Source organism: Lithobates pipiens, unplaced genomic scaffold (genome assembly GCF_037356315.1).
Source record: "Lithobates pipiens isolate NorthernLeopardFrog02 unplaced genomic scaffold, aLitPip1_a1.2 Scaffold_27, whole genome shotgun sequence".
NCBI classification, from domain to species: Eukaryota; Metazoa; Chordata; class Amphibia; order Anura; family Ranidae; genus Lithobates; species Lithobates pipiens.
The window spans coordinates 63,612,854-63,639,750 of record NW_027507788.1 but is presented as its reverse complement, the minus strand read 5'-3'; the positions used below and the strand labels follow the sequence as shown (position 1 = coordinate 63,639,750).

Genomic DNA, 26,897 nt, shown 5'->3' with positions numbered 1-26,897 from the left:
TTAAAAATATGAGATGATTGGTTGGGGGTTCTAGATTTAGCTCCTTTATAGTTGATTCAGAACAGAATTCTGGGTGGCAGGACATTATCGTCTCAATAGATACAGGAGCTCAATTTACAGTTCAGTCAAGCAATGCACTTAATATGGTACCTTGACTTGCAGAGGTTAACTGTTTTAGATTTTTGTTTTTTTAAGTATTTGTGGGGTTTTTTTTCACTCAAAGGGTATATCTATGAATACCGTGACACTCACTCCGTTGTTTAGGCGTGCCTAGAACTCCTGTCCCACTCTAAGGCCTGCCAGGCTCTGGAGAGTGGAGCTGGAGGATAGGATATAAATGAGGACACACAACCTATGTTGTAGCACAAAAAAAACATAGACTCAGGTACATGTTTATAATATGTTTCTTTATTTTACATGGAATATTGTTTTGTACACAGTGAGCATGTAACTACTGTGGAACTGGCTGGTTATACCAATGTATAAGCTTGTCTCTTCCCAACATTGTTATTTTTGTAGTAAAAAGAAATGTTCTCTTTTTCAATAAAAATGGTCTGATTTAAAAAAATTAAAATAAAAAAGAATAAGCATGCTGACTCATTATTATGAGATTCAGCACATTATTGCACAGCTATGAGCCCCCATACTGGTTTCTTTACTAGCATGTCATAATGGCAAATTGAAATACAGTTGAGATAATAGCAGACACATAAAACTTAAAGCTTAACTCCAAGTGGAAAAAAAAAATAACCTTTGCTGTGGTATCCCCCACACTGTTCCTTATGTCTAGGGGTGCTGGAAAAGTGAAGTACTTGCCTTATTCTGCCCCCCAGCAGGCTTCCACAGGGAGCTTCCGGGAGAAGACAGCACTGGGGCCTGCTGGAATGGGGGAATAGCGTGCACAATAGATCATCTTCTACTACCTCCTAGAAATAAGGTACATTTAACCTTTGCAGTGCAAGAAGGTCCCACTGCAAGGGTATTTTTGTGTTTCATCCCAGGGTTCAGCTATAAGCGGCATACTGTATTACTTTCCCTAGCAGTTGTTGGCATGTATCATACGACATCTCAAGATTTTCAGATAGTTGTCAATCTTGTGAGAGTCTCTACGGAAACAGTGCAGCAAATGATAGATAGAAAACATCTGAGACTCTCTCTGTGGCACTGCAGCATCTATGGGGCCAAACCATGGTGGGTAAAAGTCATCCAGATCAGTCAGCATCTGCAATAGAAGAAATGGTAACCTTGTGGAACTCTAAATTGCTTTTATACTTCAGCTTTCAGTTAATGACATTCCCATTTCAAGATCATTACTCACATTCTCATCACAAAGGTTATTCTGGCTCAAGATGCTACTATAAACAGGCATGTGGACAAATCGGACTTCCTGATAAAATGGTTTGAAAATTCTATTTCTTTATCATACATCATGGGACACAGAGCCGTAAGTAATTACTTAATGGGTTGTTGGCCACCTTCAGGTTTTGACACTGGTAAACCCCATCAAAGGACGTTTACTCCCTATATAACCCTTCCTCCTTCCAGGAGAACACAAGTTTTTTTTGCCAGTGTCTAAGGTGTTGGTCATTAGGGAAGAAGTGCTCTGAGGAGCTCCAGGAGAGATCCAGGCTGGATTTAAATTCCTCCATAAAAAGAAGCCAGCTCCATTTAAAGTGCCACTGAGGCCTGAGATGGATGGTACCTGGGACATCATATCCAAAGGTCTTGCTTGTAACGCCTCTCTTTGTAAGGCAGGAACCCAGGGCTTAGGTCTTGTGATATTACCTAAAGCTTCCTGACAGGGTGCTTGTACATGGCCCAAGGCAATTGGAACCCCATTTTAGCGACCTGGTCCTTGAAGGTTTGCTAAACGTAGCCCATCATGATGGGTGAAGGTTGGATTTTCTGTTTAATTCAGCAAAATCATGTGCCGAGGATAAGGTAAGGGAAGAAACTTGGGTATTAAAAACATCTATATATTTCCGCCATTAAAGGAAAAAATGTCATGCCTTAATTCTCCACTAGATAGAGTCTATGCACATACCATACTCTGTTGTCTTCACTGTTAGCAGCTCAGTCCGTGTCTGGCTGCACAGCGCGTGGAGAGAGATTTGCAAGGTAAAAAATAAATCTGCAAAAGATGTCTGATGGGACCAGAGGGTTAGGGTGACAGCAGCGCTGCACCCCCTGCTGCGGGTGATGGGGAAGTCCCCCTATTTTACCACTAAAAGTTTGTTAATGTGGCTGTATTTTTAAAATATCTGTGCCTCACTGCAGGAGTCTCTGCCTCCCCCCGCCCCTCGTGTTAGGTTTGGGACCCGAAAATCACAGTGATCAGGCGCAGGACACGTTTTAAATAAAAAAGGCCAGAATTTTTTTTTTTAGAGTGGGAGCCTAAACGCATGTGCTGTGAGTATCCACAAGGACGCACGCCAGGCTAAAAGCAGATAAATACAGCTGTCAGTCTCTCCTCTGCTGAGGAAACAAGGGACACACGAGCTGTGGGAAATGTATGGGTTGCAAAACTGGCATGCCTGGTTCAAGAAGGACACTCTTTTTCCAGACTAGGCTGAACTTTATAACGGCTTTAAAATTCATGACTATTTTCAGTGATTTAGTGCAATTTGTATAGCGTCTGTTTTTGTACTTAGGACTATGCCTGCCAAAAAAGACACTCCAAATGCCAACAAGTAAAGGTTTCACCCCTAGGCATTGGGATCTGGAGCTGTATTTCCACGCTGTCATCCTCGCCTGAATTGCCAAATTATGGCAACTCAGGGTGAGCCATTGGAATAAATTGATGGTGTAGCTGCCTCTCACACCTCAGCACCTGTATACATGACTGAAGATGCCCTTAACGCCACCCTCCAGGGTCTGGAAGAAATATTAGCGGCTTTAATCACATCCTCCATTCAAAAGGATAGGAAGCATACTTGGTCCCCTTCCCCTACTTCAGCTTTGCAAGGGGAACAGTGGGCATACGACGAGGTGTTACTCGATCGTTAAGAAAAGCAAACCGATGATTCTTATGCAGAGGAAATGACGGTAGATGAACCTTTTTCAGCTTCTCAATCTGAGAAATTGCTGATACAATCTCTTACAGAAATTTTGTTACACTTTCATGCTGCCTCTAACAGAGTCTCATGAAAACCCGGCCTCTTCCTTAGGTTCTTTAAAACGTTCCTATCCTTTGCATGTGTTTCCAGCACTAGCTTATTTTTGCTGAATGGGATCACCCGGATAAGCATTTTCTCTCTCCTAAGAGGTTTTCAATTCTCTATCCTCTGGAGGAGAAATTCTCTAAAAAATGGAAAGTACCAGCAATTGACGCTGTGATTTTCAATGTGAATAATAAGTTAACTTGTCCTGTAGACAATGCACAGATGCTTAAGTATCCAACAGATAAGAGGTTGGAATCCCTACTAAAATCTGCCTTTTCCATAGCAGGTGCCGTCACTCAGCCCGCCATAGGCTTCTGCCCTAAAGGACCAATTTAACTACTTCAATACCAGGCACTTATACACCTTCCTGCCCAGGCCAATTTTTAACTTCCAGCGCTGTCGCAATTTGACAATTGCGCGGTCATGCTACACTGTACCCAAACACATTTTTTATAATTTTGTTCCCACAAATAGAGCTTTCTTTTTGTGGTATTTGATCACCTCTGCAATTTTTTTTTTTTTTTTTTTTTGCACAACAAATAAAAATACTGGAAATGTGAAAAAAAAAAATCTTTTGTTTCTGTTAAATTTTTTGTAAATTAAGTACGGTTTTCTTCACTGATGGGCACCGATGAGGGAGCACTGATTATAGGCACTGATAGGTGGCACTGGTATACGACACTGATGGGCACTCATAGGTGGCATTGTTGGGTACTCGTAGGTGGCACTGATTGGCACTCATAGGTGGTACTTATGGGTGGCACTGATAGGTGCCATGGATCGGCACTGATAAGTGGCACTGATGGACACTGCGTGGCACTGATATGACACTGATGAGTGGCATTGCTGGGCATCAGTAAATTTGTTCCATAATGGTGCAAGTCAGTGCCCATTTGTGGGCATTGATTGGGCATTAATTTGCACGTGTGGATGGTCATGGGAATGTACCTGGCCATCCACATGTTATGTGCTTCCCTGGTGGTCCAGTGTGGGCATTTGAGGGTGGGGGCTATGCTGATAAACAATCGGCACAGACCACCCCTGTCAGGAGAGCTGACGATCGGCTCTCCTCTACTCGCGTCTGTCAGACGTGAGTGAGGAAAAGCAGATCTTCCTGTTTAGATCGAGGAATAGCCATGATTGGACACGGCTGATCACGTGGTAAAGAGCCTCCATCGGTGTAGCCACAGCACCCCGGGTGTTCACCAAAGTGCTGGCCCCACCTCTAGCCAGGTTAAGGGCACAAGGCATAACATTTGTAGTGTACCTAGACAATCTGTTACTTCTAGATCAATCAGTGGCTCGTTTGGAGCAAAGTGTATGCACTACAACCAACTATCTGAAAAGTTTTGGTTGGATTCTCAACCTAGAGAAATCTTCCTTAATACTGAAAAAAGGCTGGAGTATTTGCGTCTGATCATAGACACAGCCCAGGAAAGGGCGTTCTTGCCTCAAGCAAAGATCAACTCCATAAGAGAGCTGGTGCGGAGGGTCAGGTCAAATGGCAATCCCTCCATTCGTCTCCGAATGAGGGTAATAGGAACCATGATGGCTTCATTTGAAGCAGTTACCTCAAGAATGTTGCAAAACAGTATCCTGACTGCTTGGAACAAAACAATTCAAGCTTTAGACTTGCCAATGCAGCTGTCCCCAAGAGTAGCCCAAAGCCTCACTTGGTGGTTATTAACTCAGAATCTGCTGAAAGGAAAATCCTTCAGACCAGTCATCTGGAAAGTGGTAACGATGGATGCCAGCCTTTCAGGCTGGGGAGCAGTACTAGAAAAGACAACTGTCCAAGGACAGTGGTCAAGAACCAAAAATAATCTTGCCCATCAATATCTTAGAGATTTAGGCAGTTCGTCTGGCTCTAAAGGCCTGGACTCAGGTTACGGTTTGTCCTGTCAGGACTCAATCCGACAATGCCACAGCTGTGGCATATATCAATCACCAAGGGAGCACCAAAAGTCTCTCAACACAGAGAGGTGAACCATATTCTAACTTGGGCAGAAAGGAATGTTCTTGCCTTTCTGTAATCTTCATTTCAGGAGTAGAGAATTGGAAGGCGGACTACTTAAGTCAGCAGCAGTTATTCCCATGGGAGTGGTCTCTTCACCCTCACTTTTTTTCGGGCTGTTTGCCAAAGATGGATCTTCTAGCATCCAGGTTCAACACAAAGTTGGTCAACTTTGTGGCCAGAACAAGTGATCCATTCGCATCCGTAACGGATGCGTTCGTGACCTCATGGGAACAGTTCTTGCTGTTCTATGCATTCCCCCATATTCAGTTGCTGCCTCGACTTCTTTGCAAAATCAAGCTGGAAAGAAAGCAGTCATGGTACGCAGAAATCGTAAAGATGGCAGTAGAGGAACCATGGTCCCTCCCATTATGGCCAGATCTGCTCTCTCAGGGACTGATATTCCATCCTTCCTTACAGTCTCTAAATTTAATGGCTTGGCTATTGAAACCCACAATCTAAAGAAATGTGGGCTTTCCGGGTCAGTTATCTCTACTTTGATTAATGCTAGGAAGCCAGCTTCCAGAACTTTATATTATAAAGTCTGGAAGGCTTATGTTTTCTGCTGTGAATCCAAGGGTTGGCACCCTTGGAGATATATCATAGGCAGAATTCTTGCCTTTATACAATTATGGGTAGAAATGAAATTGGCCTTAAGTACTAATAAAGGCCAAGTCTCAGCTTTATCTGTCTTATCTCAAAGACCACTTGCTACTCATTCTTTAGTCCATGGCTTTATACAAGGGGTGACATGGCTTAATACGCCGGCCAAACCTCCATTGAACCCTTGGGACTTATACTTAGTTTTGTCTGTGTTACAAAAACAGCCATTTGAACCGATACAACATATTCCCCTAGTCCTTCAGACAAGGAAGTTTTTATTTTTGGTTGCTATATCCTCAGCAAGGAGGATTTCATAATTGGCTGCTCTTTCTTGTAAAGAGCCATATTTAATTTTTCATGAGGACAGAGTGGTGTTACGCCCTCGTCCAGGCTTTTTGCCAAAAGCAATTTCAGGTTTTCACCTGTACCAAGATATTGTCCTGCCATCGTTTTTTCCAAAACCATGTTCCAGGGAAGAAAAGTCACTACGTTGTGTTGATATGAAGAGAGCAGTGAAAATCTATTTAAAGAAAACTGTTCAGATTCGTAAGACTGATGTCTTATTCTGCTGGAGGAAATCCACTGTCGCTAAGTGGATCTGGCAATAATTCAAACTTATGATTTAAGGGGTAAGATTCCCCCGTTTCAAGTTAAGGTGCATTCTACCAGGTCGGTTAGTGCTTCATGGTCAGTGCGTCATCAAGCCTCCATGGCTCAGATCTGTAAGGCCTCAACTTGGTCTTCAGTCAGGGCTGGATTAAGAGCATCATGGGCTGGTGCTGAGGATTATGGGGGGCCTTTTATGTAAATAACTAAAATGAAAATGTAAACAATTGTTGTTAAAAACAAATTTAATATTTAAACAAATTAAATTAAATATAGAAACGGGTGAGGGGGGAGAGAGAAGGGTACGAGAGGGAGGAAGGGTGAGAAAGAGAGAGAGGATGAGAGAGAGCTTGGGATGGGAGCTGAGAAAGAAAGAGGGGTTTGGAGAGGGGGGTGAGAGAGAGGGGGTGCCCTTGGGTAGTGTTAGTGTGGTAGTAATGTTATGCCATGGCGAACTGTGGGTGGAGTCACATTGCGGTAAGAGTAGGAGGGGCTTCCCTACATGCAATGCAAGAGAATATGTGCACTCTGTCACATCTGCATGATGTGAATGGAACCTTATACTTACCAACCATGTAACAGGGGTATTTACTATGACAGGCCCTTCCCTGACCCTCTGCTAACTTCTGCATCTTTATCCACCTCCTCTCAGTACACCTTTACTTTATAAATCCCCCTGCTAACCTCTGTTCCCCAAACCCCCCCTAGCTCTGCACAACTCCACAAACTTCTGCTCATCTGCACACCCCCTCTTTGGTCAGGTTTGTCCTCCAAACTATAATCCCTTCTCGGTTTACCTCTGGACACACCCCCAAATCCATCTGCTCACCTTTCCAGTACAGACTGAGACAGGCTCAGTGACTGTGGTAGGTAGGGCTTGTTGTACATCCCCAATGTTGGCAGCATTCAGCAAAGGTGATGGTGGACCAAGGCTCGGAGAGTTTAACATACCTATGAACGCTCTAACAATGTAAATATCAATGCCACCCGCGATTTACATATCATGGCGCCACAATTTACAGAGCTGGGCAGCATTAATGACTCGCTCACACCACTGTGCTGGGCCTATTTTAAGGAAAGGGCCTCGAGCTGTAGCTCCAATAGCTCCTATGTTAATCTGGCCCTGTCTTCAGTGCATACATTCAAACATTTTTATCAGGTGGATGTTATGAGATATGAGGATATCGCCTTTGGGCGCAGTGTGCTGCAAGCAGCAGTATAGATCTTCAAAGTCTACGGGTTGTTTCTCCCACCCCTCAAGTGGTATTGCTATGGGACATCCGATTAAGTAATTACTTAAGGCTCTGTGACCCATAAAAAAAAATAGGATTTTTATTACAGCTTACCTGTAAAATCCTTTTCTTGGAGTACATCACGGGACACCGAGGTCCCTCCCCTCTATTTTGGGACTTAAGTGTATATTGCTTTGCAACAAAAACTGATGTGCTCCTGGAAGGAGGAGGGGTTATATTTGGAGTAAACTTCCTTTGGGTTTACCAGTGTCAACGCCTGAAGGTGGCCTATAACCCATTAAGTAATTAATTACTTAAGGCTCTGTGTACCATGATGTACTTCAAGAAAAGGATTTTACAGTTAAGCTGTAATAAAAAATCCTATTTTTTTACAAATTTACTAGAGATGGAGAATTTGATATCATTTGAAATCATGTCAGTGGTCTGGGAGGCTATGCATAGTTTTGTCTGTCTGAGTTTTCACATGGTCATATCAAACAGAACCAGCCATTCCTTCATTCCAGCAAAAACTGCATAGGAAATCTCACATCATCTTGATTCCCAAGAGGAGCTTGCTAATACATACACAATTAAAGAACTTACTAATGAGTAAAATAAAAGCCTTCCCTCAACAATCAAAACTCTACCAACTACCTCCAGTTGTGAGTACAATTCATACCAAATCACTCTAACTGTGGGGGTCACAGTAACTTTTAAAGACACTCTCAACTGCAGAAATTCTGCCAGACCGCTTACAATAAATCTGATGGTTAATCAATTGATGGAAAAAAGCAATCCTGACAAAATCAAGGTTTTTAATTGGATGGGCTATTCTCAAGAATACATTAGAATCTCCACAAGAGAAGTCTCAGGTAAAACAAGCCTTACCAACTCTGCAAGAAAACGAGATATACACAGCTCCCACCTCTCTGCTTACCAGTATGTCTTATTGTACATCACGGGACACAGAGCCATAGTAGTTACTATGTGGGTTATAGGCCACCTTCAGGTGATGGACACTGGCATGCCCTAAGACAAGAAGTGCACTCCCTATATAACCCTTCCCACTACTGGGAGTACCTCAGTTTTTTTGCCAGTGTCTAAGGTGTTGGTCACGAGTGAAGATGTGCTGTGCTGAGCTCCACTGGAGCAATCCTTGCTGGGGCTAGCCATGCAGCCGGATCCATTCAAAGTGTCTTTTTGGCCAAATTGAATGGTACCCGGGCCTCGTATCCAAAGAAACAAGGTCTTGCTTGTACCGCTTCTCTTTTTAGAGAGCTGGACCCCGGGATCCAGTACTTTTTGGTATTTAAGGCCATAAAGTTTTTATTGTGGTGCTATTATAAGTCCAGGATTGTGGGTTTCCTTGAGGATCCCCAGCTCCTGAAGGTTTAACGGGAACCCACCATGAAGGGTGATTGGGTCTGTTGGTTTACCATAGAAAGTCCTGCGGCGGGAAAGGTAAGTGGAGTTTTCTAAGAATTTTTTTCAAATTTTCTTACATCATCTCCTTTAAATTTAGTAAGTGTTGTCATGCCAGTGTCACCACTGAGGGGTGTATTGAGCACTTGCTATCTCATGCTTCTCAGCCCACGCTGTGTCTAAGAAGCAGCAGACCCCCGGTAAGTCTGGGGGGTACCCTCTCCCCACCAACCACCCCGTGTTGTTTTTTCTTCCCCTCTTCTCAGGGAAAGAGCGTCACAAGAAATGGGGGGGGGGACAGTGTGAATGGTGCACTGCTCGGCGGTTTTCAGAATCCGCCTCACCACTCCTCCTTCCCTGTGGTTCCTGTAGAATCAAGAGCCCGCGCTTTTGCGGGAAAAAGCTCTTTTTAAAAAGAGAGGGGAAGGGCCGTATGCGACGGGAGCGGGGCTTAGCGCGGTGTTGGCGTCCTCCAACGTCCAGCATGGGAAGGTATATTTTAATAGGCACCATTTGTGCTGTTACATGCTGCAGGAGAGACACAAGAGCAAAGGTGGCATATAAGATGTTTGGTGACACAGGCATTCCTTTTGGCACATTTACTACTGCATTAGGCTAAGCATTAATAGCAGTGACAGGGCTCCTTCTGGTAGTATCTCTGTTTTGTGCAATGGGCTATGAGTGGAAGGGGGGAGTAAAAACACCTCAAAAAAGGATTATAGAACTACTTCTACAGTCACATGGAAGCCTAGAACCATCTTAAAAAGGATGGCATTCTCCCATGAGAGTAATATGGCTGGTCAGAGTGAGCCATCAGGAGGGGTAAGTGTTGCAGCTGCTCTTAACACTGCAGCCCCTGTGTATATTACTAAGGAGGTTTTTTCTTTAACCATTTTAAGCCTTGAGCAAAAAATGTATGCTTTAATTACATCGCAGAGTGGGACTAAGAGCAGCAGATCCCCGTCCATCGCTCAGGACCCTCTTGCTGAGGAACAAGGAGCAAGAGATGAGGAATTTCTTTAGAAGGACCAGAAAGAGGCTGAAGTCTCCTCTTCCGAAGAACCTGATATGGAAATGTCATGTTTGCAGGAAAGATTGTTGGTACAGTCTCTCACTGAATTGGTCCGCTCCACATTTTTACTGCCAATAACGCAGTCAGTCGATGAGCCCACTTCAGGTTTGGTTTCACTAAAGCCTCCCCAATCTGTTTATTCTTTTCCTATCCATTTGTGGCTAAAGCCATGTACACATGGCTGGACTTTGACAGCAAAGGGAATGAATCCGTTGGAAAATTCGACCGTGTGTGGGCTTTATCGGACCTTTGCTGTCAAAAAATCAGATTGACTTTAGATTTAGAACATGTTTCAAATCTTTCTGATGGACTCGAGTCCGGTCGAAAAATCGGGCAGCTATTGGCTACTAGCTATGAACTTCCTTATTCTAGTCCAGTCATACGTTATCACGTTCAAATCCATTGGACTTTGGTGTGATTGTGTGTGGCCAATTCCATTTGTTCGGAAAGTTCGTCAGAAGTCTGCCAAAAGTCCGTTGGGAAGACCGTCTGACCTAGTCTGCCGGAAAGTCCAGTCATGTGTACGCAGCATAAGGAAGCTAATTTATTCTAAGTGGGAGCACCCAGATAAACAGTTTTTTCTTCTGAAAAAGTTTTCAATTCTTTATCCTATGGAGGAAGAGTTTTATAAGAATTTCAGAAATTGACGCTGCTATAGCCTATAGTAAATAAAAACCTGACTTAGTACAGTCTGACTTGTATCGCATTGTATTAAACGAATAAAGAAAAAGTTATTTAAAAAAAAAAATAAACCTGACTTGTCCAGTAGACAATGCTCATATGCTAAAGGATCCAACGGATAAGAAGTTGAAGTTCCTTTTTAAAAACGATATTTTGCTCGCAGGTTCAGTCGTTCAACCTGCGCTGGCAGCTATCAGAGTATCTCAGTCCTTAAAGGACCTTTAAAGGTCCTTAAAGAAATTAAAGTTTATAGAGGTTCCCAAAGTTATTCCTGATCAGCAAGCTCAGGATTTGGCGGGGATATCAGAAGCGTTGTGTTTTACAGTAGACGCTATGAAAGTTTCTATTCTCCAGGTCTCACGGCTCATGCTAGGGCTGGTACATGTGCATAGAATTCTATGGTTGAAAAATTGGTCAGCCGAAGCACCATGCAAAAAGCTCTTGGTCAGTTTCCCTTTTCATTTTGTTTGGAGATGATCTGGATAAGTATATTCAAAGAATTTCTAATGGGAAAAGTTCCCTTTTTTTTACCAGTTAAGAAGTTTAAGCATTTTTCTTTTAAATGTGCTTCTTCTCCAGTGCCAGGGGGCATCAGCCTCCAGGCAGTCACGATGGCCTCCACCGTCAGGTTTGAGAGGTAAACCTCAGGGTCAGTCCCAGGGCCAAAAAAGGACCTAGGTGAAGAAATCCACAAAACAGGATACTAAAGCCTCCTTATGAAGGTGCGCCCCCGCTCGCTCAAGTGGGGAGAAGACTTCTACAGTTTTCAAAGGTCTGGCAGGAACAATGCCAGGACAGATGGGTGGCTTCCTCCATTTCTCTAGGTTACAAACTACAGATTTGAGAGTTCCCGTCTCCTCGTTTTTCTCAGATCAAATGTTCCCAGTGATCCAGTGAAAAAGTCGTCTCTCTTTCTAGCTTTGGATCATCTCTTGTCTCAAAGAATGATATCGGTGGTCCCATTGGAAGAGCAAGGTTTGGCATTTTATTCAAACCTGTTCACGGTTCCAAAACCAAACAGGGATGTCAGACCCATTTTAGAGCTCAAAGATCTAAACCGTTTTTTGAATATCTGTTCTTTTAGCATGGAGTCAATCCGATCAGTAGTCTCCATCCTACAAGGGGAAGAACTTCTGGCATCAATCGACATCAAGGATGCTTATCTCCATGTGCCGATTTTCCCCGCTCACCAGAAATGTCTACTCTTCGAGATAGAAAATCTTAATTTCCAGTTATTAGCTCTTCCTTTCAGTCTAGCTACTACACCTTGAGTGTTTACAAAGGTCCTGGCTCCTCCTTTAGCCAGGCTAAGGGCTCAAGGTATAACGATACAAGCCTTCTTAGATCTACTCTTGATAGATCAATCGGTGACCCGCTTAAACCAAACTTTGGTCAGTCAGCTACCTGAAATACCTAGGTTGGATTCTCAACCTAGAGAAATCCTCCTTAAAACCATCAAGGAGATTGCAGTACTTGGGGCTGATCATATATACAGCTCAGAAGAGGGTGTTTTTGCCCCAGGAAAGGATCAGTTCCATAAAGGAACTGATTCAGTTGGTCAAAACAGAGAAAAATCCTTCTATTCGACTTTGCATAACATTTTTGGGAAAGATGGGGGCTTCTCTTAAGGCTGTTCCTTATGTGCAGTTTCATTCAAGACTGCTGCAAAAAAGTATCCTGACAACTTGGAACAAGAAGGTCCAAGCTCTGGACTTCCCAATGCGTTTATCCCCCAATGTGCGTCAGAGCCTCAATTGGTGGTTCATTTCCAAGAATCTTCAAAAATGGAAATCCATTCTACCAGTTGCCTGGAAGGTGGTAACAGATACCAGCCTTCTGGGCTGGACAGCAGTCCTGGCAGAGGCATCTGTCCAAGGGAAATGGTCCAAATCAGAGATGACCTTGCCCATCAATGTTCTAGAGATTCGGGCAGTACGCCTGGCCCTGGAGGCCTGATTGTCCAGACTACGGAATTGTTCTGCCAGAATCCAATCCGACAATGCCACAGAGGGGGACTTTATCAATCACCAAGGGGGCACGAGAAGTAGCGTGGCCCAGACAGAAATGAATCATATTCTTTCTTGGGCAGAAATCAACATTCCTTGCCTATCAGCAATTTTCATTGCAGGGATAGAGAATTGGCATGCGGACTACTTGAGTTGCTAACAATTGTTATGGGGAAAATGGTCCCTTCATTCCAGCATCTTTCTGTCAAAAATGGGGCGTTCCGGGCATGGATTTGTTTGTGTCCAGGTTCAACAAGATTGACAACTTTGTGTCAAGGACAAGGGATACGATGGCATACAGAACAAATGCCTTGGTCTTTCTGTGGGATCAGTTTTCTCTGATCTATGTGTTCCCTCCTGTTCTGCTGCTTCTGCGTCTTCTTTGCGGGATCAAGCAAGAAGGGAAGGAGGTGATTCTGGTGGCCCCAGCATGGCCCAGGAGATCTTGGTTTGCCGAGATCATAAAGATGGTGGTAGGGGACCCTTGGACCCTACCACTGTGGCAAGACCTTCTCTCGCAAGGTCCGCTATTCCATCCAAACTTTCAAATGCTAAATTTAATGGTTTGGCTATTGAGACCCACATTCTAAAGGACCATGGGCTGTCAACTTCTGTAGTTTCTACTTTGCTTAATGCTAGGAAGCCAGCCTTCAGAGTCATATACTATAGAGTCTGGAAGGCATATGTCTCCTGGTGTGAATCCAGGGGTTGGCACCCCAGAAAATGTCATGGGTAGGATCCTTGAATTCCTACAGATGGGATTAGAGTACTATCAAGGGCCAGGTGTTGGCCTTATCAGTATTTTTTAAACAACCACTTGCTTCACACTCTCTGGTTTGTAACTTTATTCAGGGGGCAACGCGGATTAATCCCTCAGTTAGGTCACCCCTGAACCCTTGGGACTTATCAAGAAGAGTATCAGATTTGGCTGCTCTTTTTTGTAAAGAGCCATATTTGATTATTCATAAGGATAAGGTTGTATTGTGGCCTTATCCTAATTTCCTACCAAAGGTAGTGTCAGGTTTTCCTTTAAACCAGGAAATTGTTCTGCCTTCATTTTTTCCAGAACCTCGTTCTGTGGAAGAAAAGTCACTACATCCTCTTGATGTGGTGAGAGTGGTCAAGGTCTATTTTAAAGTGACTGCTCAGATTTGTAAAACAGATGTTTTGTTTGTATTGCCAGATGGTCCTAAAAGAGGGCAGGCAGTGTTGAAATCTACTATTTCTAAATGGATTAGTCAAGTGATTGTTCAAACTTATGGTTTAAAAAGGAAAATTCCTCCCTTTCATATTAAAGCGCACTCCACCAGGGCTGTGAGTGCTTCTTGGGCAGTGCATCACCAAGCCTCCATGGGTCAGATCTGCAACTTGGTCTTCAGTCCATACATTTACCAGATTCTATCAAGTATATTTAAAAGGTAATGAGGATATTGCCTTTGGACTGTAGGCTGCAGTATAGGTCCTCTAGTCTCTTAGTGCCCTACTTTTGTTGTGTCTCCTTCCCTTCAGTTGGCATTGTTATGGGACATCCCACATAGTAACTACTATGGCTCTGTGTCCCATGATGTATGATAAGAAAATACTGTAGGATTTTTATAACAGCCTACCTGTAAAATCCTTTTTTCTAATAACAAACATGTCATACTTACCTGCTCTGTACAATGGTTTTGCACAGAGCAGCCCCGATCCTCGTCTTCTAGGGTCCCTCTCCTGGCCCCTGCCCAGTGCCCCCAGAGCAAGCAGCTTGCAATGGGGACATCCAGGCAGGCTCGCTCCTAAACTGTGGCTCTGTGTGTCCATTCACCCAGATCCAAAGCTCGGCCCTGCCCCCTCTCTCCTTATTGGCTCGCTGGCTACTATCAGCTAATGAGGAGGGAGAGTCCACAGAGAGCCAAGGTTGTCGTGCACATTGCTGGATCATGATGGGGCTCAGGTATTGGCAGGGGCTGGTGGACTTCTGCACAGGAGTTTTTTATATTTATACATAGAATGCATGAAGGTAAAAAAAGCATGAGCCTTTAGAACAACTTTAAGATACTGTAACAGAGTCAGTTTACTCTAGAAGATAAAATTTGCCTTGGTGGTGGTCAAAAGTCAAGAATCTAGAGGGATCATCATGCAGTAATCTCCCTACAGATACAAATTACTTCAGATACCAGCCTTTCAGGATTGGGTGCCCACTAAGCACACCTTTGTCTCAAATGCTATAGTATTCTTTCACGTCAAGTGATAATCTATACATTCTGGAATTCAGAGCTGCTTTTTGTTACTATCCTTTGGTGAGTAATAGTAAAAGAACAAGGCCCTGCCATTGTAAGGAAAACAATATAGACTGTTCTGTTCTATAGGTTGAGGGAGTATTATTATTATTATCAAATTATTTGTATGCTGCTCTGGAGATGCTGTAGGAAAGGAGAATAAAAGTAGGTTATGAAACAGTTTTCACATTATGTCTGTTGGGTGGAAAAAGGAATAAAGCCTTGTACACACAATCGCATTTTCTCAAACTTTTGTCTGAAAAGCATTCGCCAGAAACTTGTCTTGCACACAAACGGCCAACAAACCCTAGCGCCACCCTTTGGGCTCCTTATGCTAATTTTATGTTAGTAGAATTTTGAGTGTTATGCGCTTTTCATTTTGCGCTTTTCATTTAATTTGTGACCAGCCATGTTCGTCAACTAGCCATGTTGCAGAATCGGAGGAGATAGCGTTTTATTTATTATTGGCCTTGGAGTTATTGCTTTGACCCAAGTCCAATCCAGGAACAGAAGGAGGAGGATTTCTTGGACCAAAATTGGTTGCTTTATTAATTGTGACCAATTATGACACATGCCTTTGCTGCAGGAGCACCAGGAGAATAATCCAGATGATTTTTGGAATCATCTCCGGAAGACGGACCCCTGCTTTCAACAACTCTTTGCATTATTGACCCCCTATAATAAGAAGCAGGACACATGCTTGAGGCTTTTATTTTATTTTTTGGTTGAATAATAATTTGATTTGGTATATTTTTGGATGCATAGAATGCACTTTTTGGTTAAGTTCTATTGGCAGATAGCATGTCTCATTTTATTTGTTTTCTTTTTTTAATGCATAATAAAAAAATTGTGGAGAATAATACTTGGCTATGTGTTTTACTTCAAATGACAGTTTGTTAGCAGCTACATTAAAAAAAAAATACAATGTGGCACATGCGCGGTGAGGAGAGGATGCATGGAGTGAGAGCTCCGTGAGCCGACGAGACTACGATCGCTCCCCTGGGGGACTTCAGACCGCAAAACCGATCCTCTATAGCCCGAACCCCTAGGGGACTCAGAGGTGCATGCCGAAACACAAAGCCCACTGTGGGAAAACTACACAGAAGTCCCTAACAACTTACCTCCTCCGGGCGAGAGAGCAGAGCGGGGTGTCGCAAAATGGCGCCCAGCCTCCACACGCTCAGGCAGCTACACCAAGTCCGAGTCCCTCTCCGGCTGGCCCAGCAAGCAACAGTGAGTATGCTGTTCACCTCACCAAAGCGGAGCTGGACACCAGCCTTTCTGCTATGTACGAAAAACTTGCCAATAAGTTTCAGGTGGAACTCCACAAGTCCACCAACACGCTGACTCAAGAGCTGGCAGCGCTGGGGGGGAGAACGGACTTATTGGAAGCTAAGCATGACGAACTCCAGCTGGCCTACTCAGACCTGCGGAGAGATTATGACTCCATCACAGACACAGTTACAACCCAATCTCGAGGATTTGGACAATCGTAACAGATGTAATAACCTGAGGGTGAGAGGGGACCCTGAGCAGATCACAGACTTGATTCCAGCCATTAAGAGACTATTCGTGTCCCTATTACCAGACTCTCAGGAGAGCACGTTCGCCTGTGACAGGATACACAGAGCGTTGCGGCCCAAACCCCCAGACGACAAACCACCCAGAGACATTGTGCTGTGTCTTAAGGACTTTCTTATTAAAGAAGAGATCCTGAGAGCATCTCGCAATACCCCTAACATACAGCTTGATGGAGTGAGAGTTCAAATCTATCCGGACCTTTCCCCAGCAACCTTGGAAAAGCGTAGGAACTTGAAGGAAGTCACCTCCGCTCTACAATCAGCGAGAATCAGGTATCGTTGGGGGTTCCCCTTTAAGCTGCAGGTCCCACACAACGGGACGACCTACACGGTTACCACGCTACAAAACAGCAAAGAGTTGCTAATCAAGCTGGGGCTTCCAAGACTGACCTCGCCCCTCACCTATTTGGGCCACCCCATCTCCCCAGAGGGATCGCAGACGCCATCGCCAGGAGCTTCGTGAGCTGCAGCTGTGATCAGCTATTCGGATCAAGACACGTGGTGAGTATTCTATGCCGAGGAACTCAGTAGACTTTCCCACTATCCAGAAGTTTTTTATTTTTTCTAAAATGTTGGTGTTATAAGCGGTATAGCCGGTCTCACTGTGCCCGCTTAAGTGACCCCCTGCTCTACTTTAGCTGCGACTGGGCCTACCAGTCCATAATATTGTCAGGGCCTGGGTTCAGGACTTTAGGCCCAGTGATTTTTGTCTGCACTGGTTATTTTTGTGGCAGAGCCCATGATATAGAGCATTGGACTTTAAAGTCCTTTTGATTAATGACTTTTTGTTTTTCAATCGGGGGAACCAATATGTTGGGTTTTGGTTTTTGTATACCCCCGACGCCATATGGTCTCATTATGTTTTTTGTTCTTTTATTACTGGGTTTGCATATCTGTTCACTTTTCTATCTACCACAAGTGTTTTTATGGTTTAATTTTTCTTGGGTGCCCTACTGCTCTGATAAGTTTTATTTTATATGCCTAGTAGACCCTGTACCACATACGGTAGGAACGGAGTGTTTAGTTAGTGGTATAGGCTGGACCCCCTGGGTTCTCTCACCACACGGGAGTTTAATTCAGACATGGTTCTATCCCTATTGGTATAGCCGTTTTACCCCCAAGCTACCTTCGGACACCATATGAATATGGGGCTTAGAATTGTGTCACATAATGTGGAAGGTTTTAATGCCCCCCATAAGAGGAGGAAGGCATTCAGAACATATAGACACATGGGGGGGGGATATTTTGTTTCTCCAAGAAACTAATTTCTCGGAATCTAACTACCCGAGATATTTTGACCGCCAATATAAGCAGCATTACTATACTACATTTAGCTCCAAATCCAGAGGGGTTGCTATTTTCATTAAAAACTCGGTGTTATTGGATGTGCGGCATATATATAAAGATCCCTCTAGTAGGTTTCTCATCCTACAGGGATTACTGAATGGAAAGGAGATTACGTTGGCAAACGTGTATGCCCCGAATGCCTCACAAGCTTCCTTTTTTACTTATTTTTTCCAGATTCTGGACAGGTACCTTTCTCCCCACTTATTAATATGTAGTGATTTCAACCTCGTGGCACATTCCAGACTTGACAGAAGCCGAGTTGTGAGTACTGCTAATGCCTTTCCGAAGACCTTTGTCCTATTGCTCAGTTCCCACCAACTGATTAATACCTGGCGGGCCCATAATGTGGGATCCAGAGACTATTTGTTTTACTCCCACCCCCATGACAGCTACTCCAGGCTCGATTGCATATTTAGTACCCCAGTGTTATTAGCTAACTCTACAGCAGCCAATATCCACCCATGTTCATGGTCAGACCATCAGGTGGTGATGTACACAGTCACGCACATAGGTATCTCACCGGTCAATGCCTCTTGGCGTCTTAATGATTCCCTTCTCTCTGACCCAGACCTAGTTTATAAGATCAATGACCACATTGACGACTACTTTAAATTAAACAACACAGGAGACATTACCGCCACCATGCTGTGGGCTGCCCACAAATTGGTTATCTGCGGACACTTGACATCACTAGCGGCAGCACAGAAAAGACAGAGACTACAGGACATTTCCAGACTCTCTAATGAACTGGCAAAACTTTATCATGTTCATGGTCAATCACACTCCCCAGACACCTATAAACTGCTATTGACAAAACGAGCCGAATTGGACACAATTCTCTCTGAGCAAGCGGAGAAGGCATTAAGATGGTCAAAGGCCAAATTTTTATTGCACAGCAACTCGGCTTCAGCGATGTTTGCTAGGAAGCTGAACTCTACCATACAACCGCCACATACCTATAAACTTAGAAATAACAGAGGAGAATTGGTTACCCATCCCACAGAAGTCTTAGGAATATTTTCAAAATTTTATCGAAATCTGTTGGCAGCCCCATCCTCCCTGCCTAGTCCCTCCATGAGGGAATGGCTGGATAGCCTGCCCCTTCCCTCGCTTACGGTAGAACAAACTAAGTCCTTAAATGCCCCTTGTAGTTCTGAGGAAATAAAGGTAATTATTGCCTCTCTGAAGCCCTCCAGGGCCCCTGGAGCGGACGGATTCACCTCCATGTATTATAAAAAAAAATTCATCCCAGCTAAATCCCTATTTAGTGAAAATGTTTAACTATATTTTGGAAGGTCATACTTTCCCAGAAGACATGTTACTTGAGAACATGTCTCTGATACCTAAACCGAATAAGGACCACTCCCTCCCTCAAAATTATAGACCGATCTCTGTAATTAATAATGATTTGAAACTCTTCGGCCACCTGCTAGCTAATAAACTTTCCAATATTATTCCCACCTTGATATCTCCCGATCAGACGGGCTTCATTCCCTCTCGGCAAATTACAGATAACATTCGATTAGCCTCCAATGTCATTCAAGATGCAAATTTATACACCAAAAAAGTCTTACTGTTAAGCCTACATAAGGCTTTTGATAGTGTTACTTGGCCCTATTTAGAATCCGTCCTGTCCAAATTTGGGTTTGGGGGAGAATTTGTGTTTGGCTTCAGGGCACTATACCATCACTCCCGCACCCGGATTAAACTGCTGGGGTGTTCCTCAGAATACTTCCCGCTGGGTAGAGGGACCAGGCAGGGATGCCTTCTCTCTCCCCTGCTTTTTGCCCTGGCGATCGAACCGTTGGCCAGGGCGATTTGCTTGAACCCCAACATCAAGGGATACATGAAGGGAGAACGGGTCTATAAGTTAAGTATGTTCCACAGATGATGTGCTTTTATTTTTATCTGACCCGGTGGTCTCATTGCCAAACCTGATCCCGCTATTGAACACCTTCCACGGTCTGTCAGGCCTGGGGGTTAATCTCGCGAAGTGTGCTGCACTTCCAATCAATATTCCAGAACATACACTAACAGGCATTCAATCGAGCTTTGGATTCACTCTATGTATGGAAACACTACCCTATCGGGGTATTAAGTTGGCTACGTCCCTCCCCAAACTATACTTTGTAAATTACCCCAAGGTTTTTGCATATGTTAAACAATTGCTACACTCTTGGGACAGATATCGTATATCTTTCATGGGTAGAATACAGGCTATCAAAATGTCCATTCTTCCGAAACTCTTGTTCTACTTTAGATCTTTGCCTTTATATGTTTCTCGCCATACGATAGACGGCATACAAAAGGAGATCAATAAGTTCGTTTGGCAAAACAAAAAACCTAGGCTGCATGAAAAGCTTCTTTTCAGACCAGCTGAGCTAGGGGACCTGGGGCTCCCACATTTGTGGTTATACTATGTTTCGGCCAGGTTGGTGCAGATGGCTCAGTGGCACTTCCCCCCCGGATACAGTTCCGTGGCTTCAATTCGAGAGAACCTCTGTGAATCCATATTACCTCCCGAGTCTTTTATGGGTAGAAGGGGTTTGCCCCAGGCACTTAGCCCCATTAAATGGGTTGGTGGCACAATCGCTACAGCTATGGTTCCTCTACAAGAAACAATATGCCCTGAGCCCACCCTGCTCTAGCCTGGCCTCATTCCTGGGTGACCCCAGGTTCCCAGCAGCATTCCTATCGCCCAATAGTTTTGAGGGCTTGTCACAAAAGAATTTAACTACCCTTGAGGCATTCTCCCAAGAGCCCCCATTTAGCTCCTTTGCACATTTGCAGGAACAGTACAGTCTACCTAGGGGGGATTTCTATAAATACTTGCTGGTCCATCATTTTTATGCTTCTCATTATCAGATAAAGGGGCCGTCTTCACTTGCCTTTGAAAGTGTTTGTCGATCCTCCTCTAGGGACAAAGGTACTATCTCTATGTTGTATCAGTCTCTCAATGAATTGAAGCTTCCTGCTAAGTCTCAAGCCATGCCTGGTTGGGAAAAGGAGATTGGTATTGAACTAACCCCTGAGGTGTGGGTGGATATGATAACCAACATGAGAAAATGCACTAAATCTCTGGCGGTCAGAAAAACGGTAGCAAAACTACACACTAGGTGGTATTATACCCCCTCAAGGTTAAACAAGTTTAATCCTCTGGTCCCGGGGGGTTGCTTCCGTGGGTGGCTGTAGGTTGGCACCCTCCTCCACACTTTTTGGAGCTGTAGGGTTCTCCAGCCCATATGGCAAAGGGTAGTCGATAAATTGTTCCAGTCCACAGAAACGCGTATATGGATCACTTGCCAGGTGGGCCTCTTGTACGCGGACCTCCCAGAACTAGCTCCTCCGGCCCAGAAACTAGCCCACAGACTTTTCAGTGCTGTTCACTGGACAATAGCTTTACACTGGAGATCACCATCAGTCCCTTGGGAACAGGTTCTTAGATGCATGGAGGCGATTAAGCTTATGGAAAGAATACATCACACGCTAATGGATACCATGCCTATCTTTGAAAGAAAGTGGGCCTCGTGGTCGTCTTTTTGATAAGTAGGTCTTAGGGTCTAAGGCAGTAGTATGGCACCCTGTCTACCAGCTGGAGAGATAAAACTTACCTGGTTGCACTCGCTTGTGGTTGTGTTCTTGGTTTTTCTTTTCTTTTTTTCATTTTTTCCCTCCTCTGCTTTTCTTCCCTTTTCTTTTCTTTCATGGAGTACATTTCAATGATATACTATTTTACATTGTAATATTGAGTTCAACACTCTAGTCAGAGAACGTATTGTATGTACATTGTTTCTAACTTTATATGCTATTCTCAATGTGGATTAATGTACGCTTTATATCTTTTTTATGTACTTGTCTTTATTCCCTTAATAAATATTTTTGTAAACAAAAAAAAATAAAAAATACAATGTAAAATTAACAAGGGACACCAAAATAGTTGTATCTTTGATCTTAAAAACTATGGGATAATGGTGTTGTGGTAACTTGCACCAAAAAAAACAAGCATAATATTATTCTTGATATCACTAGAAAAAAAAAAGCCTTTGAAAATTTGTTTGCAGTAACTCCATCAGTATCACCAGCAAAGCAGTTCATTATTATCCCATTAAAGAAGAAGAAACCTCGCGCTTCATTTTGAGATTTCACAATTTGCCATGTCACAAATGTTAATTCTCCATTACAAACGCTAGTTTTCAAGACCAACCACTTCTGGCTCGTCCTTGCTTCCAAACATGCGTGTTTGTACTTTGGACTTTTGTCCGACGGACTTATGTACACATACTCAGAAAATCCGACAACAGACATTTGTCCGGAAAAATGTAAAGCCTGCCATCCAATATTTGTCTGCAGAAAATCCGACAACAATTGTCCCATGGAGCGTACAAACGGTCAGATTTCTCGCCAACAGCCTTTCATTACACAGTTCTCATCTGAAAATCCGATCATGTGTACGAGGCTTAAGACTATTCAGGATAGTAGCTATAATTCTGCAATGCAATAGTTGAATTAGATGGACATGTGTCTTTTTTTTTTTTTTTTCAACCTATGTAAAGTATGGAACATTCATTATGGAAGTTTGTGAGATGTCTACCTTCATAAAAGTACATCAATATTATTTCTGCCTGCTATTTGTGTAGTGTAGTTTTCCCTATTACAGTACAGTTATACAGCTACTTACCCTTCCAGAGATTCTGTCTATTCCGCCTTGCAGCACTTGTGTATGTTCCTCAGCCTCTTTTAACTTCTTGATCATGTGATCTGGAGCCCCTGTAGTCAAGTGCTGTAGTGGTTGGTTCCATGATCGTAGTAACTGGTTTACAAGGCTTAACAAGTCATTGTGCTGTGGTAAAAATGCAAGAAATCTAGTAAACATAAAAAAAGGTATGTTTACAAATACCTAGAAAATACTGTTACATACAGTGCCTTGAAAAAGTATTCATACCCCTTGAAATTTTCCACATTTTGTCATGTTACAACCAGACAGGTAAATGTTTTTTTATTGGGATTTTATGTGATAGACCAACACAAAGTGGCACATAATTGTGAAGTGGAAGGAAAATGATAAACGTTTTTCAAAATTGTTTACAAATAAATATGTGAAAAGTGTGGGGGGCATTTGTATTCAGCCTCCCTGAGTCAATACTTTTTAGAACCACCTTTCGCTGCAAATACAGCTACAAGTGTTTTTGGGGAAGTCTCTACCAGCTTTGCACGTCCAGAGTGACATTTTTGCCAGTTCTTTACAAAATGGCTCAAGCTCTGTCAGATTGGATGGAGACCATCTGTAAACAGCAATTTTCAAGTCTTGCCACAGATTCTCAATTGGATTTAGGTCTGGACTTTGATTGGGCCATTCTAACATATGAATATGTTTTGATCAACACCACTGCATTGTAGCTCTGGCTGTATGTTTAGGGTCATTGTCCTGCTGGAAGGCGAACTTCTGCCCCAGTCTCAAGTCTTTTCTCTGTCCCTGCTGAAGAAAAGCATCCCCACAACATGATGCTGCCATCACCATGTTTCACACAGCGGGGATGGTGTGTTCTGGGTGATGTGCATTGCTAGTTTTCCGCCACACATAGTGTTTTGCTTTTAAGCTAAAAAGTTAAATTTTGGTCTCATCTGACCAGAGCACCTTCTTTCACATATTTGCTGTGTCCCCCACATGGCTTCTTGCAAGGCAAAACAGGACTTTTTATGTTATGGCTTTCTTCCAACAATGGCTTGCTTTTCGCTATGCTTCCATAAAGGCCAGATTTGTGGAGTGCACGACCAGGGCCTGAAACTAGGGGTGGGGGCAGGGGGGATGTGCCCGGGCGTCAACTTTGGGTGGGTGCCACCCGCTCCTGGGAGACCAATTGATCAGATGACTGTCTGGCACTTGACTGCCAGCCAGCTTAGCGTACCGTAGAGCAGGGATGAGCTTCTGTTTGAGTCAAACCCATGTTCGACTCGAACATCATCTGTGCGTCCGTTTGAATTCCGAACGTTATGGGCCGTTCATGCCAAATTCGATTGGCGCGTCATGGCCCTTAATTCACTGCAGCTTCGCAGTGCAATGATGGTTGCTGATTGGCCAAGCATGCACTATGACCCGCATGCTTTGGCCAATCACAGCACAGAAAAAACAGAGAGCCATGATTGGCCAAAGCCAGGGTGGCTTTGGCCAATTATGTCTCAGGGGTTTAGTACAAGCCCCACACTATATAAGGCCACCTGCGTGGCGGCCTTGTATAGTGTGATGCGATGGCGGAGAGAGATAGACAGAGATATAGTGTCATTTGATTTAAGTTAGATAGAATAGGCAGGCGAGTCAATTAGCTTCAGTTACAGTGTGTAGAGGATATATATATATATATATATATATATATATATATATATATGCATCCCAGGTGTGTTTTGTGTGTGTGTGTATATATTTATGTGTATATATATATATATATATATATATATATATATATATATAAATTTATACACTGTATTCAGTTTAGATAGATCTGTTCCTGTTATTCTCTTCATAATATACTGACAGGCAGGGAGCTGCAGTATTTTCACTTAGTGTCCTTTGCACGGTGTGCACATAAAGCTTTACCTGAATACAATTGCCGGCGTTCTCATACAAATACAGGCAGGGAGCTGCAGTATTTTGTTTTAGTGTCCTTTGCACAGTGTGCTCAATTGCCGGTGTTCTCATACTAATACTACAGGCAGGCAGTTGATTCTGCTAGCTGCAGTATAATCCGTATATATATATATATATATATATATATATATATATATGTGTCCCAGCTTTGTGCAGCTACATCTCCCTGCAGGCCATTAGTATGTCTGGAAGGCCAACAAGGAGAGGCAGACAGTCACGAGCCAATAAAAGAGGGCAAGCAGGCTCTGTGTCTAAAGGCAACAGAGCTGGTTGTGGACACTGTGCATCCTCATAAGCACGTGGCCTTTTTTTTCGGCAGCTCCACGTGGGTGCCTGATAGGAGAAGGAGGTGGAGGAGGAGGCACATCTCCAACGAGGCAGGATGCCCTCCAGGGGCCAGTTTAAGGGTAGCACACCAACTGCTTCCCACCGCAGAGCTCTGCATGTTCCGGGGCACTGGTGTTTCTGCGCGTTATTCCAAAAGTTCTTTGGTGTGGGCCTTTTTTGAGACAAGTGGATCAGATCTGATTGCTGCTATTTGCAACATATGTCTCAAGCGTATCTTGCGTGGCCAAAACCCCACATGCTTGACCAGACATATGTCGATCTGCCATGCAGTTCATTGGCAAGTGTACCTAAAAGACCCACACCAAAGAACAAAGGGGACCTCTCCTTGCTCCTCATCAGCTGGGATCTTCAACCCCACTATACCTTCAGTCCTCTCTGAAACCAGCACTGAGAGGAATGAAGGTGTAGAATTAGGTGTGTCACAGCCAAGTACTTGCCGGCAATCTGTTATCGGTACATGACGTCCGATTGTACCAGGCAAATTTCCCTACCCCAGCTGCTGCACCGCCGAAAGAAGTTCACTCCCAGCCATCCACATACCCAGTGGTTGAATGCTAGCTTGGCTAAATTGCTAGCACTTCAACTGCTGCCTTTTCAGTTGGTAGACTCTGCCCCCTTCCGTGAGTTTGTGGAATGTGCGGTTCCTCAGTGGCAGGTTCCCAAACGCCACTTTTTCGCATGGAAGGCGATTCCGGCTCTCTAACGGCACGTGGAAGGCAATGGCTTGGCCTCGCTGGACAGGGCAGTCAGCGGTAAGGTGCATATTACCACTGACTCATGGTCCAGCAGGCATAAATAGGGACGTTGCCTATCTTTCAGGGCGCATTGGGTGACTGCTGGCAGCTGGGAAGGATGCAGGACAAGGTGCAGTAGTGTTGGAGGTTGTTCCACCACCAAAATGCTACTACTGGTGATTGTGACACACCTCTCTCCTCCACCCCCTCCTCTTCTTCTTCCTCCGTGGCCTCTTCATGTGCTTTGTCCTCTCAGAACCAGCGGTGCTCCGTAGGCGCTCAACTGGCTACGCAAGTGCGCAGGCAAAAGGATGCCATGCAGTGCTTGCGCTGTTGTGTTTGGGGGACAGGAGCTACACTGGGGCAGAGATTCTGTCAGCTCTGCAGGGGCAGGCTGAGGTGGTTGACACCACACCAGCTTAAGAATGGAATGGTGGTTTGCAACAATGGCACCAACCTCCTCTCCGCCCTCCAACAGGGACAACTGACCCATGTGCACTGTTTGGCTCACGTCCTTAACTTGGTGGTGCAGCGGTTCTTGGCCAGGTACCTGGACTTACAGGATGTCCTGAGGCAGGCCAGGTAAGTCTGCGTGCATTTACACCAGTTATATAATGCCAGTGCTAGGCTGGCTGAACTCCAAAAGGAATTGAACCTGCCCAAGAACCACCTAATCTGTGACATGCCCACCAGGTGGAATTCAACGTTAGCCATGCTGCAGCGGCTGAACACGCAGCAAAGGGCCATCAATGAGTACCTGTGTGACTATGGCACCAGGACAGGGTCAGGGGAGGTTGTTTTTTTTTCCCCACACCAGGGGGCCATGATCAGGGATGCATGCACTGTCCTGTCACCATTTGAGAAGGCCACGAGGATGGTGAGCAGTGACAGTGCATGCATCTGTGACACTGTCCCTCTTGTCCACCTGTTGGAGCACACGCTGCATGGAATAATTGATAGGGCACTTGAGGCAGAACAGAGGCAGGAAGAGGCGGACTTCCTTATCTCTCAATGCCCCCTTTATCCAGACAGTGTCCCTGCTGGCCTGCCGATCACACAGGAAGAGGAGGAGGAGGATTGTGTCAGCATAGAGGTGGAACCTAGCACTCAGCATCAGCAGCAGTCTTTAAGGCATCATTTAGAGTCCCAAGAAACCCATGGACTTGTACGTGGCTGGGAGGAGGTGGCTG

The 26,897-nt window shown here is 44.2% G+C and overlaps 1 protein-coding gene across 2 annotated transcripts in view; it reads right to left on the bottom strand.

Moving 5' to 3' along the window:
• Nucleotides 1-388: 388 nt before the first annotated feature.
• LOC143933898 (prolactin-like) overlaps nucleotides 389-26,897 on the bottom strand; it is a 59,388-nt gene continuing 32,879 nt past the window's right edge. For both annotated transcript variants that reach the window (XM_077457006.1, XM_077457007.1), the window contains 2 exons: nucleotides 22,661-22,822; nucleotides 389-1,222 (listed from right to left, as the gene is read on the bottom strand). In XM_077457006.1, coding sequence (XP_077313132.1) covers nucleotides 1,037-1,222; nucleotides 22,661-22,822 — 348 coding nt within the window. In that variant the 3' untranslated portion in view covers nucleotides 389-1,036. The remainder of the gene's footprint in view (nucleotides 1,223-22,660; nucleotides 22,823-26,897) is intronic.